The sequence below is a fragment of the Dipodomys merriami genome, unplaced genomic scaffold (genome assembly GCF_024711535.1).
Source record: "Dipodomys merriami isolate MVZ:Mamm:240054 unplaced genomic scaffold, mDipMer1.0.p SCAF_3, whole genome shotgun sequence".
Taxonomy (NCBI): Eukaryota; Metazoa; Chordata; class Mammalia; order Rodentia; family Heteromyidae; genus Dipodomys; species Dipodomys merriami.
Window position 1 is genome coordinate 13,550,014 of NW_027204492.1, and position 20,329 is coordinate 13,570,342.

General features: G+C 38.6%; 1 protein-coding gene across 6 annotated transcripts in view; it reads left to right on the forward strand.

The window, feature by feature from the left end:
• Arhgef6 (Rac/Cdc42 guanine nucleotide exchange factor 6) overlaps positions 1-20,329 on the forward strand; it is a 118,773-nt gene that overhangs the window by 69,116 nt on the left and 29,328 nt on the right. For all 6 annotated transcript variants that reach the window (XM_070039649.1, XM_070039650.1, XM_070039648.1 and 3 more), the window contains 2 exons: positions 3,013-3,108; positions 4,703-4,825. In XM_070039649.1, coding sequence (XP_069895750.1) covers positions 3,013-3,108; positions 4,703-4,825 — 219 coding nt within the window. The remainder of the gene's footprint in view (positions 1-3,012; positions 3,109-4,702; positions 4,826-20,329) is intronic.

Consider the following 20,329-nt stretch of genomic DNA (forward strand, 5'->3'; position numbering starts at 1 on the left):
GATCTTAGCCTCCTGAGTAGCTAGGATTACAGGCCTGAGCCACCAGCGTCCAGCTTTTAGCTTTATTTTTCAAGGATAGCGTTGTACCACTTGAGCCATAGCTCTACTTCTGAATTTTTTTGTAGTTAATTGGAGTTAAGAGTCTTACAGACTTTCCTCCCTGGGCTGATTTTTAATCATGATCCTCAGAACTAAGCCTTTTGAGTAGCTAAGATGACAGGTGTGAGTCACTAGTGCTCATCTCTAGTGCATTTTAAATTGATGTATCCAAAGGAGGAGGCAACCATGCTCAATAGGAAATTTACTCATTACCTTGCTCATGTAACTGTAACCCCTCTGTACAACATTTTTACAATAAAAAAAGTACCAAAAAGTGATGTATCCAGTGTTATCATAGAGAAAAGGACTTCCTGTGCTTTTATTCAGAAAGCACATAAACTGGAAATTCTCATGCTCATTCTGACCTTAGCTTGCCAAAACAGAACCTCTTTCCCATGCTCTGAGAATAGAAAGAGTATGGCATTTTGCGAATGTTCCTGAGAGTATTTCAAGCCTGTTTCACTCTGGCAAACTGTGTGAATGACAGTAAGATGTCAAGGTCTTTTTGAAAATAAATGTTCAAAACATTTTGATCTAAAGCCTGAATTGAAAAGTTTAGTTTTTACTCAAGAAATATCTTGACCACACATTTTTGATACTTACAGGCACAGCATCGTTGGCATTTATTTGCTATTTGGATTGATTACATTTCATTAGCAATGGTGATCCATGTCAAGTAGAAAATTAACCATAAGATCACACCGTGGAGGGCAAAGCTTCCCCTCTTGTTGATAAGAGCTGACTTTTTTGACTATCAACTTTAGACTTATGTAGGTTTAATATATTTTACTATTATTTCCCTTTCTTTTTCCAAATCTTATTTGTTTAGGCACAATGTCTTGACAAATTTCTAATTTGGTGATTATTGTTTTTTGTGCTGCTCCAGAGGCTTGAACTCAGGTCCTGGATACTGTCCCTGTGCTCATTTGCTAAAGGCTACTAATGAACCCTGGGCCTCATGCATGCAAGGCAAGCATTCTACCACTGAGCCACCTTCCCAGCCCCTGTAGGATTATTTTTTCATTTGTGAAATTAATTTTTTAATTTCATTTTGTTGTAAAGGTGATGTGTACAGTTACATAAGTAAGGTAGTGAGTACATTTCTTGTCAGTCCTGGGGCCTGAACTCTGCTCCTGGGCTCTGTCCTTGAACTTCTTTTGCTCAAGGCTAGTGCTCTACCACTTGAGCCACAATGCCACTTCCAGCCTTTTCTGAGTAGTTTATTGGAGATCAAAGTCTCGGGCTAGGAAGGTGGCTCAGTGGTAGAGCACTTGCCTTGAATGTATGAGGCCCTGGGTTCGATTCCTCAGCACCACATAAGCAAAAAGAAAAAAGCCGGAAGTGGCGCTGTGGCTCAAGTGGTATAGCACTAGCCTTGAGCTGAAGAGTTGAGGGACAGCGCCCAGGCCCAGAGTTCAGGCCCCACGACCGGACCCAAAAAAAAAAAAAAAAAGAGTCTCACAGGGACTTTTTTCCTGGGCTGGCTTTGAAAGGCAATCCTTAGATCTTAGCCTCCTGAGTAGCTAGGATTATAGGGTGTGAGTCCTCAGCACCTGGCTAGTTATAGGATTATATATTCAAAAGGAGAAAGAATATGTATAATACAATGGCTAGTGAAACAAATCTAAAAAGTTTCTTCCCTAGAGTGATTAAAGACCTGCTTTCTGGAGTTAGACTATTTGGGCTCAGTTTCTTTCTTTGCCATTCATTGGTTTGTATCTTTGGTTGACTGAATTAAGTTCTCTGTACCTGGGTTGTCTCACCTGTGAAATGTAGACAGCAATGGTCCCTGTCTTGTGAGCCCCTATTTGGGAAATGCTTGCATAACTTGTCAGCACTCACTGATGAGGGCTGGCTCTTATTCTTACCACTTATCGTTTGGTATGAGAAGTATGGAAAAGAACATTCTTTATACAAAGCCTTTGAATAAAATAGTTCAACTTGGGCTGGGAAGGTGGCTCAGTGGTAGAGTGCTTGCTTTGCATGCATGAGGCCCTGAAGTGGCGCTGTGGCTCAAGTGGTAAAGCGCTAGCCTTGAGCTGAAGAGCTGAGGGACAGCACCCAGGCCCAGAGTTCAAGTCCCACAACCAACCAAAAAAAAATAGTTAGTTCAACTTGACTTAACTATTCCACTTCATAAACAAAGAAATATCCAAAAAAAGAGCACTATTTTCCTTCTACTTCCTTTCATGAAGAATCTTTTGGTATATGTGTATTTTAATTCCGGAGAAAGATGATTTTTACTACTTTTTCTGTGCATTATTTGAGTGTACATATCTTTGTTTACCTTTTTAGGTTCTGTAGTAGAATATACCAATGATTGTGTATGTGTGTGTGTGTGTGTGTGTGTGTGTGTGTGCGCGTGCCAGTCATGGGGCCTGAACTCAGGGCCTGGGTTCTGTCCCTGTTTCTTTACTCAAGGATAGCACTGTATAATTTGAGCCACAGCCTCACTTACAGCCTTTTTGGAGATAAGTGTTACATGGACTTTCCTGCCTGGACTGGCTTTGAATCGCAATCGTCAGATCTCAGCCTCTTGAATAGCTAGGATTACCAGCATGAGATACTGGCACCCAACCTTACAAAGGTTTTTTTTAATGCTTATTTCCATCTACACTGTATTTTTGTCTATTTAGATAGTTAGCTATTGAGTACTTATTATTCATATTATTGATAGCTTCATAAAATACCAAAAAAGACCTGTTTCTTTATGATAACTGGTTATTTGGGAGAAAAGCATAAGGAGATTGTGTAAAGCTATAGATTTGGTGAAAAATTTTTTAAAAAGTTAAAATACAGGATTGTTTCTCTACATTTGTCCAATATTAGGAGTCTATCTGCTAACTAGACCACAGAAAGATAGTTAAAGTCATCCTTAAAAGATTAACTAAACCTACATGTATTTGTTTTCAGTCTGAGTACTGTGGAGTTTTCATCTTTACTGGGAAACTTTGAAGAAGTATGTACATTTCAACAGACACTCTGCCAAGCCTTGGAAGACTGCTCCAAGTAAGTGAGTCGTATTTGTTAGGATGACCAGCTGAGAGTTGTTTTGTGAGTTTTGTTTCCTTTTAACCCTAACCCTAACCCTATGCCTTGAATAAGGGCATTCCATACTTAGCATTTACTATAGCTTTGATCCATTGTTCCAGGACCTAGTAACAATACAGAGAAAATGCACTAGGTGGAGATGTTCACAATATCAAACCACTAGACAAATATCAGGCCTCTACATCTAGTAAATTTATATGTGACAATAATGAAACATTAATTTACTGTTTCTGGTCAATGTAAAAGTTATAAAGGTATTAATTCACGATGGACGACAGCTTTAATATGTGTTAGATCCGTTGTGCATAGTACAGATTACTTGGGAAAGTCATAGAATAATCTATTTCAGAAGTCCTTTCTTCCCTCCCTCTTACCCTCTTTCCCGTTCTCCCTTCCTCCTTGCTAATCCTCCTCCCTCTGTTGCTCCTCCACACTTTCTGTTAGGAATTGGATCCAGATCAGTATGCATTTGAAGCACTCTCTTTACTACTAAGCTCCACCTCCAGCCCCATTTGATTCTCTTTTAGTCATTCCTACTATTGTATCCATTATATTATATTACATAGTAAGTGGAAGAACAGAAAGCATAGCTGTATGTGAACAACAGCAGGTTTTTGACGGCTGGTATACTGATTACTGAAGTGTTCAACATTATACTACAGTTACCTAGAATTGACCCTTGGCAATATATCTCTGTTGCAAGATTAATTTTGCAAACAGGATATTTTGGAGAAATCTGTTACTTTCATCTATATTGGAAATTTGAGAAGGATGGCCCCTTTCTTGAGCTCTCTAAGACATAGATCTTTGTCCAGGATAGGATAGAAAAGATCCCACAATATAGACACTGGACAAGCAACTTCACATGCCAGTAGGAATGTAGATAATTAATATGGAAAGATACTTGCTAAATGAAAAGGGCAGATTACAAACTAGATTTATAATCCTTGTTTTTTTTTATTTTATGGAGCAACACATAGGGTAAAAAACCTATGGAAGGTGCCAAAATTGTTATCATAATAGATATGCCTGAATAGTGTGATTCCTGGTAATTTTTTAAAATTTCTTATGCCTTTCTGATTTTTCTATAAATGAAAACTGGCAACTTGTAATTTAAAAAGTAATTAAAATGATGTGATCACTCTGTGGAGCAACTACCAGGTCAACCACAGTACAATAATATTCTTTTGTGGTGTGTTGCTTTTGAATTCAAGTACTTTAGCTTGCACTTGAACTTCAGATAAATTAGCTGAGTATTTTTAGCATGTGAAGCCAAATTCAAATATAACCATCTTAAAAACAACTACCCCTAGCGGTTAATTCAACATAAGTATCTGACCCTGCTTATTAAAGCTATGTTTGGGGACTAGAGTTGAAATCAATAGCCAAAAAATCTACATTTCACAGATAGGATATTTCTAATATAGACTTTAAAGCAAAACAATGGCAAAACATTCAGAAGGTTTCCATGGTGCCAGGGTTAATTGGAGTCATCTTCTTTTATCTTTTGTTTCTTATTTTACATTTGGTGTTTCACCTGTCTTGCTTACAGGTTTCCAGAAAACCAACACAAAGTCGGAGGTTGCCTACTGAATCTCATGCCTCATTTTAAATCTATGTATTTGGCTTACTGTGCCAATCATCCTTCGGCTGTGAATGTGCTCACCCAACACAGGTAAAATTTCTCTCATTCAGCTCCTTATGCCTGTTCTTGATGCCAGGAATTAATTTATTACATGTGTAGATATCCAGTGATTGAACAAATAATTGATTGGTATGCAAGGATTCCCTTAGGAAACATATATTCTTGAGGGAAATACAGATATTCAGCAAAACACAAACATGTTATAGAAATGGAATAAAGGATGCTGGGACACTTTGTAATGCGGTGTTAATGGAATGGCCTAGGAAGAATTTCCTCAAGTAAAATTCTGTTTGGATCCCATGGGTTCATGTTTCATGTCCCAATTAATGTTTTCATTTATTTTAATGCCAGGAGTGGGGCTTGAACTCAGGGTCTAATGCTGTCCTGATGCCCTGCCACTTGAGCCATATCTCCACATCTGGCTTTTTGCTGCTCAACTGGAGATAAGAGTCACTTGGATTTGTCTGTATGGGCTGACTTTGAACTGTGATCCTCAGGTCTCAGTCTCTTAAGTAGCTAGAATTATAAGCAGAAGCAACTGGCATCTGGCCCCCATTAATTTTTTTTTTTTGGTTGGTTGTGGGGCTAGAATGCTATCCCTCAGCTCTTCAGCTCAAGGCTAGTGCTCTACCACTTGAGCCACAGCGCCACCTCCGGTTTTCGGGTGGCTTATTGGAGATGAGTCTCATGGATTTTCCTGCCCGGGCTGGCTTTGAACCACCATCCTCAGATCTCAGCCTTTTGAGTAGCTAGGATTTCAGGCATGAGCCACTGGCGCCCGGCCCAGGTTTTCTTAATCATAAATATTAATGCTGGTTAATTATATGTATTAACTGGGTTCACTGTGACATGCCCATACATGCATTTTAAAAAAATTTTTTATTTTTATTTTATTGTGAAAATACTGTACAGAGGGTTTACAATTACATGGGCAAGATAATGAGTACATTTCTTATCAAGCATTGTAGCCTCTTTGTTTCCCTTTCCTATCCTTTCCCATCCTCCCCCCCTTCAATCTTCCTCCCCTCCCCACCAAAGTTGTAAAGTTCATTTTTCCACATAACGACTTGTACATCTCATTGTTGCAATGGATCCACCTGTATCCCTATTTAAATGATTTGTTTTTCCTTTCCCCACCACAAATGATACCAACATCAAATCCAGTGAAAGCAGGGGTTATACCGTGGGGGAGGGACATACTAAGCAACCAAGAAATAATCTTATAAATGTGTTAGAAAAAATCACCTGAAAGAAAAAAGCATTTGAATACATATCTTAGGGTTCATTTCCCTAACAACTTATCTGACCTTTTCTGCTTGACTCAGACATATACTAGTTATTGCAAATAAGGGAAACAATGGGACCTAAGTTTCTTTGGGCCTGGCTTACTTCACTTAATATAATTTTCCCAAGTCTTTCCATTTCCTAACAAATGGGGCAATATCATTCTTTCTGATGGAGGTATAGAATTCCATTGTGTACATATACCACATTTTCTTGATCCATTCATCTACGGAGTGGCATCTGGGTTGGTTCCATATCTTAGCTATGGTAAATAATGCTGCAATAAACACAGTCGTGCTGGTAGCTTTCATACATGCATTTAGTATGCTTTTATGGGGTCAAGAATCAGTTGGCTATACGCATGTTGGTTTCTTTCTGATTTCTTCTTCTATTCTATTGATATAAGCAACTCTTTTTATATGTCTTTTTTAGTTATTGATTTGTGTGTATTGAACCATGCTGTTTTTGTTACTATGGCTCTATAATATCTGAAATCAGTATTGTGGTATCTGTAGCATAAAGCTTCCCCCCCCCCCAGGATTACATTGGCTATTCAGGGTCTGTTTTGATTCCATATGAATGTTATGATTGCTTATTCTAGTTCTGTGAAGAATGTCATGGATGTTTTGATGGAAATTGCATTGAATCTGTAGATTGCATTTGATTTTAAGAACATTATTTCTCCCTATCCATCAACATGTAAGATGTTTACATCTTGTAGTGTCTTCTTCAATTTCTTTCTTCAGTGTTTTTTATTTTCTTTTTTTAAATAAGTTTTTTATTGTGAAAATACTGTACAGAGGAGTTACAGTTACATGAGCAAGGTAATGAGTACATTTCTTATCCAGCACTGTTGCCTCCTCCTTTGTTTTTCCCCTACCATCCCATTCCTTCCACCTCCTCAACTACACCCCCACCCCACCCCTCCCCACCCCCCATTTTCTATCACAAATATATTCACCTCCTTGGTTAGATTCATTCCTATGTTTTGTTTTGTTTTTTCCCCTGTTGGTAGTGGGGCTTGAACTCTGGGCCTGGGCACTGACCCTGAGTTCTTCAGTTCAAGGCTAGTGCTCTACCACTTGAGCCACAGCACCACTTCCGGCTTTTTTTGTTTATGTGATGCTGAGGAATCAAACTCAGGGCCTCATGCATGCAAGGCAAGCACTCTACCACTGAGCCACCTTCCCAGTCCGTCATTCCTGGGTATTTTAAAGGGATTGTTTGCCTGGTTTCTTTCTTAATGAGTTTATTATTGGTATATAATAAACTGTGGTTTTTCTGCATGTTGACTTTTTTACTGTTGACTTTTTTTCACTGTATTTGATGTTGTTATAATTTGTGGAGGAGAAGGGAAAAAACAAATTGTTTATATAGGGATACAGGTGGACCCATTGCAACAATGAGATGTACAAGACATTATGTCGAAAAATGAACTTTACAACTTTGGCAGGAGTGGGGGAGGGAGGAGTGGGGGGGGGAAGATGGGAAGGGGAAACAGGAGGAGGAATTATAGACATGAGCCACCAGCACTCAGCTGTCTTTGGGGCTTTCTAAGTATAGAATCATATCACTTATATAAACAAAGTATTATTATTATTATTTTTTGGGTCCGGTCATGGAGCCTGAAATCTGGGCCTGGGCGCTGTCCCTCAGCTCTTCAGCTCAAGGCTAGCACTCTACCACTTGAGCCACAGTGCCACTTCCAGCTTTTTTCTTATGTGGTGCTGAGGAATTGAACCCAGGGCGTTGAGCATGCAAGGCAAGTGCTCTACCACTGAGCCACCTTCCCAGCCCTTATTATTTTTTTGGGCACATCCTGGGGCTTGAACTCAGGGTCTGGTCATTGTCCCTGAGCTTTTAGGTTCAAGGCTAGTGCTCTACCACTTTAAGCCATGGTGCCATTTTTTGCTTTTTTTTTTTTTTTTTTTTTTTTTTTTGATGGTGGTTAATTGGAGATGAGAGTCTCATGAACATTCCTGTTTGGTCTGGCTTTGAAGTGTCATCTCCAGATCTCAGCCTCCTGAGTAGCTAACATTACAGGTATGAGCCATTGATGCTCAGCTAACAAGGTAATTGTTAAGTGTGTTTCTATTTATACTCATTTCATTTCTCTTGCCTGATAAATCTGGCTAAAATTTCAAGTACTGTGTTAAATAAGAGTAGTCAGAGATGACACTCTTTTTTTTCTTCTTGTTTTAGAGGAAATAGTTTTTCCTTATCTGGTGTGATGTTAGAAATGGGTTTGTCATATATAGTCTATATGTTGAGGTATTACGCTTCTATACTTGATTTTTTTTTTCAGAATTTTTATCATAAAGGGGATGTTGAATTTTATCAAGGGTTTTTCTACAACTATTGAAATGATCATGTATTTTATCTTTAATTCTACTTATGTGTTGTGTTGTTTATTGAATTTCATGTGTAAAACAATATTTGCCTCCCTAAAATGAAACGGAGCTGATCATGATATGTGATCTTTTTAATGTATTATTGATTTGCCAGTATTTTGTTGAAGACATTTTTTTGATCCATGTTTACTACTGATCAGTTTGACTGATGTTTGTCTGCAGGTTTTTTTTGTTGTTGTTTTGTGGTTTTGTTAGGTTTGTTATCAGTCTAATACTTGCTTCAGAGAATGGTTTTATAAACAACTCTTTCCTTTCTATTTTATGTAATTGTTTGCAGAATATTGGTATTAGCCTTTTTTAAAAAGTCTGGTAAAGTTCAGCTGTGATCTGTCTTGTCTTGGTCTTTACTTTGTAGGAAGAGATTTTTTTGTAGGAAGAGATTTTTTTGGTCCTGCTTCAATCTTATTGATATTTTTAATATTTTAAAATGTTGTCTTAGCCAGGCACCAGTAGCTCACGCCTGTAATCCTAGCTATTCAGGAGGCTGAGGTCTGAGCATCACGGTTCAAAGCCAGCCGGGGCAAGAAAGTCTATGAAACTCTTATCTCCAATAAACCACCAGAAAACTGGAAGTGGCACTGTAGCTCAAGTGGTAGAGGACTCGCTTTGAGCTGAAGAGCTGAAGGCCAGCACTCAGGCCCAGAGTTCAAGCCTGATGACCGACAAAAAAAAAATGTTGTCTTAGTTCAACTTTTTCTTGGCTCATAGACAATGTGTCTTCAGAAATTTGTCCATTTGTTCTAGATTTTCCATACAAATTTTCATGTGAAATTTGAAAGTATGAGCCAGGAGTTAGTGGCTCATATCTGTAATCTGAAAATATTCCCTAATGATCATTTAGATTTCAGTGGTATCTGTTGTGTCCCCAATTTCATTGATTTAGATTGTTTTGCTCTTTCCTTTGGTTAGTTTAGCTTGAGTTTTTAATTTTGTTTATGTTTTAAAGAATCAAATCTGTTTCACTTATCGTTTGCATTTTTAGTCTCTTTAAAAGTTTTTTTTCTCTGATCTTTCTTTCTTTTTTTTTTTAAATATTATTTTATTTTATTTGAGAACATACTGTACAGAGGGGCTACAATTACATGGGCAGGATAATGCATACATTTCTTACCAAGCATTGCAGCCTCCTCCTTTGTTTACCCTTCACCTCCCTTCCCAGCCTCCCCCCTCCCCTGATCTTTATTTCTTAGTTGCCAATCAGTAGAGGAAGACTCATAATTTAAAATGGTTAAAAGGTAGGTATTGGTAAGGAAAGGTAGAAGCTACCCAACTCTTGTATAAACTATGTGAGAAGACCTTTAAACAAAGTGGTCTAATAATAGTTTACATGAATATTTGTTGTTTTAGTATCATGAAGAATAGTGTCAACTAATTTTAACAGTAAGAATTTGCAAAAGACCTGGATGTGTCACATCTCTCCAATTCTTCCTTAGTCTCTGACTCTGCTTCCCTGATACATTTATTCACATATTCATGTGGGTCAGAAAATTGGATAAGATGCTCAATAGTAGACTTTAACCATTGAAATCATTGGCTAGAAATCCAGGTAGAGCTATAGCAAGACCAACTCAGAGGATCTTTTGACTGATTCAGAACAGATACGGATGCTGAAGATAATGCAAGACTGAAAAGAGTATTCTGTTAATCTGGACTAGATTTGAATTGTCAGAGCCAGGCTAGAAGGTTTGCTAACACTAAACACTGGGAAGTGATGGAACTTTTGAATTTATCCTATTCTAGAACAGTTGTAGAACTGTTATGTAAGGACATTTTATTTTATTTTATTTTTGTCGGTTGTGGGGCTTAAACTTGGGGCCTGCACACTCTCTCTGATCTCTTTTTGCTCAAGGCTGGTGCTCTACCACTTTGAGCCACAACTCCACTGCCATGTCAGGACATTTTAAAAACAGGATCCATGTTGCAACAAGGAGAATTACAAAATATCATGTCAAAGCAAGCTTTACAATGTCGGTGTGGGGGGGGGGTGGGGGGTATGATTGGGTGGGGGGGAGGGGGGAGGCTGGGAAGGGAGGTGAAGGGTAAACAAAGGAGGAGGCTGCAATGCTTGGTAAGAAATGTATGCATTATCCTGCCAATGTAATTGTAACCCCTCTGTACAGTATGTTCTCAAATAAAATAAAATAAAATTTAAATTAAAAAAATAAAATAAATAAAAACAGGATCCAGTAGGTCTTATGTGAAGGTCAATTTTATTTGCCTGATCAAAATTTTGAATTCTTAGAAAATAGTAAATATGAAAAGGTGAGTTTCAAGCAAGAGACCCATGATCAAGGATTTTGTGAATAAGTGCTTTAACTGCTTTATAGCTAACATTAGCTAATAATAGCCCTGAAAACACGCCAGGCACATGATAGAATAGCTTACAAGGAAGTTACTATTATTACCATCTACGCTTTACAGATAAAACACTGGAAGGTTTAAATTGAGTAATCTGCCCAACAATTTAGCTGTTAGGTGGCTGAGGCAGAAATCTAGGTCTTCCAGACTTGTAAGAATGCTGTTGTTAAAACATGCATTTTATCAGCAAAGAATAATCTAAATGTAAATTTAAAGGATTATAATAAAGTTAGCACCCAGGAGCTCATTGCACAGCTTACACAGTCAAATATTATCATTTTGTTTTTATACAGCAGTTTTATTTGATGTACATAAGTCATGTATTTCATCCATTCAAAGTATGCAGTGAATTGACTTATAGTATATTCACAAATGCTTGTAACTATGACTATAATCAATTTTAGGATATTTTCATCACTTTCCAAACAAAGTCATACCTATTTTTTTTTGGTCGATTGTGGGGCCTGAACTCTGGGCCTGGGCGCTGTCCCTCAGCTCTTCAGCTCAAGGCCAGCGCTCTACCACTTGAGCCACAGTGCCATTTCCAGCTTTTTTCTGCTTAAGTTGTGCTGAGGAATTGAACCCAGGGCCTCATGCATGCAAGGCAAGCACTCTACCACTGAGCCACCTTCCCAGCCCCCATACCTATTAAAAGCTGTTCTTCATTTCTTCCCAACCCTAACAACCAAATCTAATCACACAAAAATCCTTCATGTCACTATGGATTTGCTTTTGTTGGGTATTTCATTTAAGTAGTATCGTATAACATATACTCTTTTTGTGTCTGGCTCAGCATATTTTCAAGCTTCATCTACTTTTGTAGCATGGATCAATACATCATTTAAAAATTTCTAAATAGTCCATTTTATGGATACCACCTATTGTTCTTGCTTTCACCACATGATGAATTATGAATAGTTCTGCTTTGAACACTCACATGTGTTTGTGTGGACATCTGTTTTCATTTCTCTTGGGTAGATAAATAAGAGTGGAATTACTAGGTCCTGTAGAGAAGTTTCTGCTAGGATTTTGTCTTATATTTCACCTTTGGAGCAATTGTGAGACTTTTCTTAAATTCTTGGTTTTGTTTACTCTTCTTTTTCTGGTTCCTTGAGATGCAATGATAAATGATCACAGATCTTTCTACTTTATTTTTTTGAGACAGCATTGTGGTATGTAGCCCACACTATTCTTGAATTTATGATCCTTTTGTATTCTGAAGTGCTGGGATTACAGATATGTGCCACCATGCCTAGTTTCTGGTTCTTCTTTATTATTTGTGAATTTATAAATTATTTATAAATGTCCCCCTTAGTACTGCTTTTGCTGAATCCCATAAATTTTGATATGATGTATCTCCATTTTCTTTTGTTTTAAGCAACTTTCAATATCCTTGTATTCTCTCCCCACCCCCTTTTGGTACCCCTGGTTTGGCTAGATACTTCCTATTGCCTTTGTTTCCATCCATCCATCCATCCATCCATCCATCCATCCATCCATCCATCCACCTATCCAGCCAATATGCTAACACTCTCCCTCCCTCTTCCTTCCTTCCTTCCTTCCTTCCTTCTTCTCTTTTCTTTTCTTTTTTTTCTTCTTGTGACATCCTGAGATTTGAACTCAGGGCTTGTGTGCTATCTCTGAAGATTCTTTTTTGCTCAAGGCTAGTGTGCTACCACGTGAGCCACAGCTCCACTCCTTTTTGATCATTTATTGGAAATAAGAGTCTTACAGACTTTTCCTTCCTGCATTGATTTCAAAATACAATCCTCAGATGTGACTCCTGAGTAATTAGGATTAAAGGCATGAGCCACTAGTGCCCAGCTCCTTGTATTCTTTTTTAATCTATGTGTTACTTGATTTACATGTGTTCAGATATTTTCTAAAACTTTTCTTCTTATTGGTTTCCAGTTTTCTTGCTGCTCTATGTATACACATTGTTTCTGTTAAGGAAGAGAAACACCAACATGTCAATGTTTGCCAGAACCTTTATATATCCACATTCTTCAAATAAGACTAGTTCCTTTGGGGAGTGCTTCATTTTCTCTATTTCTATAGACTGCCTCTACCCTTTGGCACTATTCTGGCTGCTGGTGTGGGGGATTGTTTTTGATCTGTTTTTAGCTTGCCTCATCTGGCATGGGACCTCTGTCCAAGTGAGCTGGAGGAAGGGGAGGGCGAGTTGACCTTTATATTTTCAGCCTGCCAGTCCTGGGGTACAGCTTCAGCTCTAGGAGTAGGCGCTGGATGAAGGGAGCATCCCAGCTCTCAGTCATGTTTACTGGGAATTTTAGTATTTTTTAGTCAGAGTTGAAAAGGATGAGAAATGATGGTGATCCATCCCTTTTGGTAAGATCTATCTATTCATTGGGAGCTGAGGTATGAGTAGACCTGTTTTCTTGATCACATTTTCCTGGAGTGAACCCCTGTAATACTGAGTTAGGAAGAAGGGAGAAAAGGATTTAGCAGGTCATGGCTCAGATGCCCCAGACTCCCCCTGTTTTTCAAGAGTTTAGCATATTTTCTTGAACAAAGGTTTCTTGGTCGGATGCCACTAAGAAAATTTCTAGCTTTTATACATGGTTGTTTTTTTGTGTCTGTACCAATTATCCTTATTTTACTGGTCTAATGAACATCTCATGCTATCATGCCATAGGTGGAATTCTTTACAATTTTCTTTCTTCTTTCTTTCTTTTTTTTTTTTTTGGTTGGGCCTGGGCGTTGTCCCTGAGCCCTTCTGTTCAAGGTTAGCACTCTACCACTTGAGCCACAGTGCCACTTCCAGTTTTCTGGTGGTTAATTGGAGATAAGAGTCTCAAGGACTTTCCTGCCCAGGCTGGCTTTGAACTGTGATCCTCAGATCTCAGCCTCCTGAGTAGCTAGGATTATAGGCATGAGCCCCCTCTGCCCAGCACCATTTTCTTTTAAATCATGATGCACCCCTACCTGGCTTGAGCTTAAGTGTCTTATCACTTCTAATTTGTCTTAGACCTAGGACTTGTACTCAGGGCCTGAGTGCTATCCCTGCATTTTTTTGCTCAAGGTTGGCAAGCCTCAGGACCAGCATACACACACACACACACACACACACACACACACACACACACACACACACACACACACACACACACACACACACACACACACACACACACAAAGCAGTAGAGATTCTTTTAGCCATTATGATTTAAATTTTGTCATAGGATTAATTTGATGATTCTGGATGCTTTTGGGAATTATAATACTCGTTCTTGATTTTGGTTATTGATGTTTGTTTCAGAATTTTATGATATCTCTTGATTTGATGGAAGACTTACTACTCTAGTAAGAATTAAATTCTGTGTTCAGGTTTATTCACATGTAAGGGATATAAATTCAATTAAAATATTAAGATATTCTTCAGCTGTGCTTCTAACATGATCTTTACTATTTTGCATCTCTGGATGTGGTTTTTTTTTTGTCATTTGTGGGACTTGGAGTCTGGGCCTAGACACAGTTCTAGGACCAGCCTCTGGATCTTTTTTTTGGGGGGGAGGGGGGTCCAGTCATGGACCTGAACTCTGGGCCTGGGCGCTGTCCCTCAGCTCTTCCGCTCAAGACTAGCGCTCTACCACTTGAGCCACAGTGCCACTTCTGGCTTTTTTTCTTTTTTCTTATGTAGTGCTGAGGAATTGAACCCAGGGCCTCATGCATGCAAAGCAAGCGCTCTACCACTGAGCCACCTTCCCAGCCCCCTCTGGATCATTTTGTAACGAACTGTTAGAGGCAAAACCTAGTTGAGTGAATTTTATAGAAAATTCAGATTAAAATATTTTTAATGATGGCTTCCTTTGAAATAGGGATATTGGTGGATTTCTGTTCTTCCCAAGCAAAAGCCAGAATGCTAAGATGAACTTTTCCCTTTATGTCTGTAGGTGGCAATGTCAAACCAGAAATCCTCTCCAGAAATGACCATAGAAAGGCATCTGGTGTTAAAATTGTATGATGGAATGGAGGTATCTTGTTAAAAGTGCAGTAAAGTATGATATGAATTTGGATATGTAATCAGACCTCAACCTTGCTGGGTCCCCATATTTACATACATTTGAATGGTAGTGCCTCTCTTTTGTTATGAAGAAGTCTTCTGGGATTTCCCCTCTCTGTCCCCTACTGACTTGCTAAGGTAGCATGTGGCTCTTCCTGGGAATAATTTTTCCCTTACATAAACAGCAATTTCATTTCCTTGCTTCAGTACAGTGGGTGTAGTATAAATCTCTTCTGCAAGAGAGGGTTAAAAGAGAGAGACAGAGAGAGAGAAAGAGAGAGAGAGAGAGCACTGAGACCAGAGAGATTTAGCATTAGAGCTGGCCCTCACTTCCTGCTTTGTTGCAGCAGTACTCCCTGTGTACTTTTGTTAGTTCTTGGCACCCTCTGTTTATCATTGTTGCCAGAAATAATGAGTGTGAGAAAACCATGAAGAGCTGTGGAAAGGAGCATAGGAAAAATAAATCTTGAGTCCTCAGTTATGTTTGTCGCTCTCTTTGAGAAACCACGGAAAGGAGTTAAGTAAAGCCAATCACATATAAAAGGTAATGAGGATAAGAAGGAAGCAGACAGCCTAATCTTGGGGAGTAGAAAATGAAAAGGGAAAATAAAGATCTACCCAATCCAGTGGGAGAGCAGCTCTGGGATTTTTCCATTGGCTAAAGGTCAAGGCCTCTTAAATCTCTTTGCCAAGCTCTAGTAACTCCCAAGAAAGGCTGGCAGGGAGTGAATGTGATAGAGATGAGGAATGTGATCCTTTGTTATGTAGAGTAATGATCATTCAAGTTGACACCTTCACAATGATTCCACACAAACAGTGTTATATGAGATGATTCAAGTCTGAAGTATTATATTGTAGAACAGTTTTCTCCAGCTCTCCAGCCCAACGCAGAATGAAACAGAACCCTCTCTACAATATAGTCTATGAAATCAATGTATGTTGAGTTTCAGACAACATTTGTACATTGAGAACTGCTTCTAATGTATTCCCACACACATTGAGAACATATGAACTTCCAAAGCCATTTCAAACAGGCTATTTAAAATTAAAAATTCATTTGGAAGATGTATTGTTGTTTGATATAATGAAGCTGTTTATGAATTACACGTACTCTGAGATCTGAGAGATTGAGGTTGGAAGCCAACTTGGCAGACAAATCCAGGAAACTATTTCCAGTTAATGGGACAAAAAAGGAAGTGGGGCTGTGGCTCAAGTGGTCGAGCATCAGCCTTAAGTGAAAAAGGTAAACAATACCAAGAAACCCTGAGTTCAAGCCAACGTACTAGTACACAAAAAGTAGAATCTTATTTCCAGTTCTTGGAGTTCATTTTGGTACGTATCATTTTAAATGATCATGCAGTTTTTTCTTTTTTTCCCTTTCATTTATTCCCAGCTGTCATTATTATTATTATTATTTCTGTACCCTTAGTCTTATATATAAGTTTATCTGATTTGGGGAAGGGAAGGAATCACAGAAATGGTGTGACAAAGGGTGAGTTAATGCAACAGCAATGCTTACTAGATACTATGTTGGAAATGAACTTTAGAACTTGGCGTGGAGGGGAGCAGTCGGGAGAGGAAAAAGTGGGAATAAATGAGGGTGGAGGTAACACTGTTCAAAAAGAAATGTACCCATTACCTTGCTTATGTAACCCCTCTGTACATCACCTTTACAATAACATTTAAATAAAAAACAAACTTAGTTGGCTAAATAGCATGCCTTTTAGGATCAACTTATGGTAAGAAGCAATGTTTCTTTTTTTTTTTTAATTGTAAAGATGCTGTACAGAGGGATTATGAGTAAGGCAATGAGTACATTTCTTGTTGAGCATTGTTACCCCCTCCCTTGTTCACCCACTATCCCTTCCCTCCCCTACCTCCTTCACTCCTCCCCCCACCAGGTTGTAAAGTTAATTTTCAATATACGGTCTTGTGAGTATCATGTTGCAATGGGTCATCCTGTGTCCTTGTTTCAGTATTTTGTTATTCCCCCTTCCCCTCTCCAAATTAGACAAATGTAAAGATGCCGGGTACCAAAATCAAGTACAGTGACAACAGGGGATATACTATAGGGGGGAAGAACATACAAAGGAAATTTAAAAAAATCACATAGTACATTAAAAACAACAACAACAAAGAAAGACCTCTTGTGTCCATATCTTGGGGTTCATTTCACTTAGCATCATCTTTTTTTTTAATTGTGAAAATACTATACAGAGGGGTTACAATTACATGGGCAAGATAATGAGTACATTTCTTTTTTTTTTTTTTTTTTTTTTGTGGGTCCGGTCATGGGGCCTGAACTCTGGGCCTGGGCACTGTCCCTCAGCTCTTCAGCTCAAGGCTAGCGCTTTACCACTTGAGCCACAGCGCCACTTCTGGCTTTTTTCTTTTTGCTTATGTGATGCTGAGGAATCGAACCCAGGGCCTCAGGCATGCAAGGCAAGCACTCTACCACTGAGCCACCTTCCCAGCCCGAGTACATTTATCAAGCATTGTAGCCTCCTCTTTTTCCCCTTCCCATCCCTTCCCATCCTCCACCGCCCCCCTCCACCCAATCCTCCCCACCTCCCAGCATCATCTTATATGGTCATATGCACATAGTTTTTGAGCTTTACTGCTCAGCTTATAAAATTATCCTAGATGTATACAAATTATTGCAAATGAGGAAACCATGGGAACTATATTTCTTTGGGTCTGGCTTACTTCACTTAATATGATTTTTTTCCAAGTCTTTCCATTTCCTAACAATTGTGTATATATACCACATTTTCTTGATCCATTCATCTACTGAGGGGCATCTGGGTTGGTTGCATATCTTAGCTATGGTGAATAATGCTGTGATAAACATAGTTGTGCTGGTAGCTTTAGTATGGCCTTGTTTGTGATGGCTTGGGTGAATGCCCAAAAGTGGGATTGCTGGGTCATAGGGGAGCTCTATGTGGAGTCATTTGAAGAACCTCCATACTTTTTTCCAGAGTTGGTGAATAAGTTTACACTCCCACCAACAATGCAGTAAGGTTCCCTTTTGGCCACACCCCTCCAGCATCTGTTATTATTAGACTTCTTGATTATAGCCATTCTAGTTGAGGTGAGGTAGAATCTCAATGTTGTTTTGATTTACATTTCTTTTATGGCCAGAGAAGTTGAACATTTCTTCATGTGTCTATTGGCCATTCTTACTTAGAAGCAATGTTTCTAAGAGGCTTTTTTCTGTTTCACTATTAACATTTTTTGTTTTCTCAATAACCAATATTTTAATGTAAGATGATGCTCTTATGTTGCCTTGAATTAGAAAAAATTCCTTATGGTATTTGAGAAGCTTAGAAATTAGAATGCTGAGTGAAAAATAATTCAAAACATTTTCACACTCTTGGTTTTCATTGTTGTAACTCTTGCATCAGTTAAAGTATCAAGGATGCAGCATTTAGTCATGGGGAAAAAAAAAAAGCATTCTTTAACAAACTGGAAAGAAATTCGAACATTGATTTTCTCCAGATTACATTTCTCCTCAAATGTGCTTTCTAAGTCCAAGATATTTTTTAAATTATAGTTTATATGTGATGAATTTTAAATCTCTCTATGCAAGTATGCTTTTTGCTATAAATTAAAAATATATGGAATAATCATTAAGGTGAAAATCACAGGTACTAATTCTCTCTCTTTCTCTCTGTCTCTCTCTGTCTCTGTCTCTCTCTGTCTCTATCTCTCTCTCTGTCTCTCTGTCTCTGTCTCTGTCTCTGTCTCTGTCGTCTCTCTCTCTCTCTCTCTCTCTCTCTCTCTCTCTCGCTTGCTTTCCATGCTGGCACTGGAGCTAGTCAGGACCTGGGTGCTGTCCCTTAGCTTTTTTGCTCAGGGTTAGTACTCTCCCACTTGAGCAATAGCTCCACTTCTGGCTGTTTTTTACTGGTTAACTGGAGATGAGAATCTCAGACTTTCCTGGCTGGGCTAGCTTTGAACCACAATCATCAGATCTCAGTGTGTTGAGTAGCTAGGATTAAAGGTATGGGCCACTAGTACCTGACACCAGTAGTTTTTAAAGATGAAATTCTAGCAAAGTATTTGCCTTAGAATAATGATAATGATAATAACAATAATGGCAATGACAACATTAACACATGCATTGACTACTTTATAGTGTATAAAATAATTTTCTGTAGAGAAACAAGGTGATGATGTGGAAAGACTGAGGGTTTGGTTTTTGACCTAGCCATAAGGCCCACCATACCACTTTCTGTAGCTTAGATTTCTCATTTATAAAAACGGACATCCCACCTATATTGAAATGCTACTGTGAACATTAAACAAGAATGAACACATGTAAAGATTCTAGCATAAAGTAGTAGCCATACAAATTCCACTAGTTTAATCCATACCATTTAATTACAAAGAATGTCTTGCCTCTTTTATGGAATCATTTGAGGCTCTGACAACCCATCCAGGGTCTCTAAATCCAAGGCACTAATTCTCCCTCAGCTACTTGTGCAACTAGACTCGGCAAACTGATGAAATGGCCAGCGGCAGTGATTGAGTGTGACCACTCAAATGTGATGCAGCTTCTAAGAAACCATTGTTAGGTTTTTTTCCTCTGATGTACATGTGCTACTCTGTGTGTTAGCTACAACTCCATCCTTGGCTACTCACAGAAGCCAAGCAAGGATAATATTTATTATTCATAGTGATTACCTGCAATTCATTATATCTCCTCCTAGTAGTTTATTGCCAAAGACAAATTTCTTTTAACATGCTTCACAAGCTGTTGGCAACATATCAGGATTAAGGACTCTTAACCCAAGACAGGATCTAGGAAGAATAAGGCCATGTTTCCATAGAGGGTTTTTTTTTTTTAAATTGTGGTGGAAGGAGGTAATGAGAAAGATGGGTGAGGCCAATAGGCATGTAAAATATTAAAACTTGACTTTGTAGGCACCAAAAATTTCTTTTTTTTTTTGTCCATTCATGGGGTCTAAACTCTGGGCCTGGGCGCTGTCCCTCAGCTCTTCAGCTCAAGGCTAGCACTTGTGAACCATAACACCACTTCTGGCTTTTTTTTCTGCTTATGTGGTGCTGAGGAATTGAACCCAGGGCCTCATGCATGCAAGGCAAACGCTCTACCACTGAGCCACCTTCCCAGCCCCAGCTACAATTTCTTTTGAAGTTACAGTTTCGCTAGCTTTATGTAGTTGTGAAAATAAGTTACCATCCAACAAATTATATGTATAATGCATCTGTTCTTTTTTTAAAAAATATTTTATTAAGATGATGTATGGAGGGGTTACAGTTACATGAGCAAGATAATGAGTACATTTCCTATTGAGCATTGTTGCTTCCTCCTTTGTTTTCCCCTACCATCCCTTCCCTTTTATTTTATTGTTAAGATGCTGTACAGAGATGTTACAGTTACATAGGTAAACAATGAGTTCACTACTTGTCAATCTTTGTTATCCCTTCCCTTCC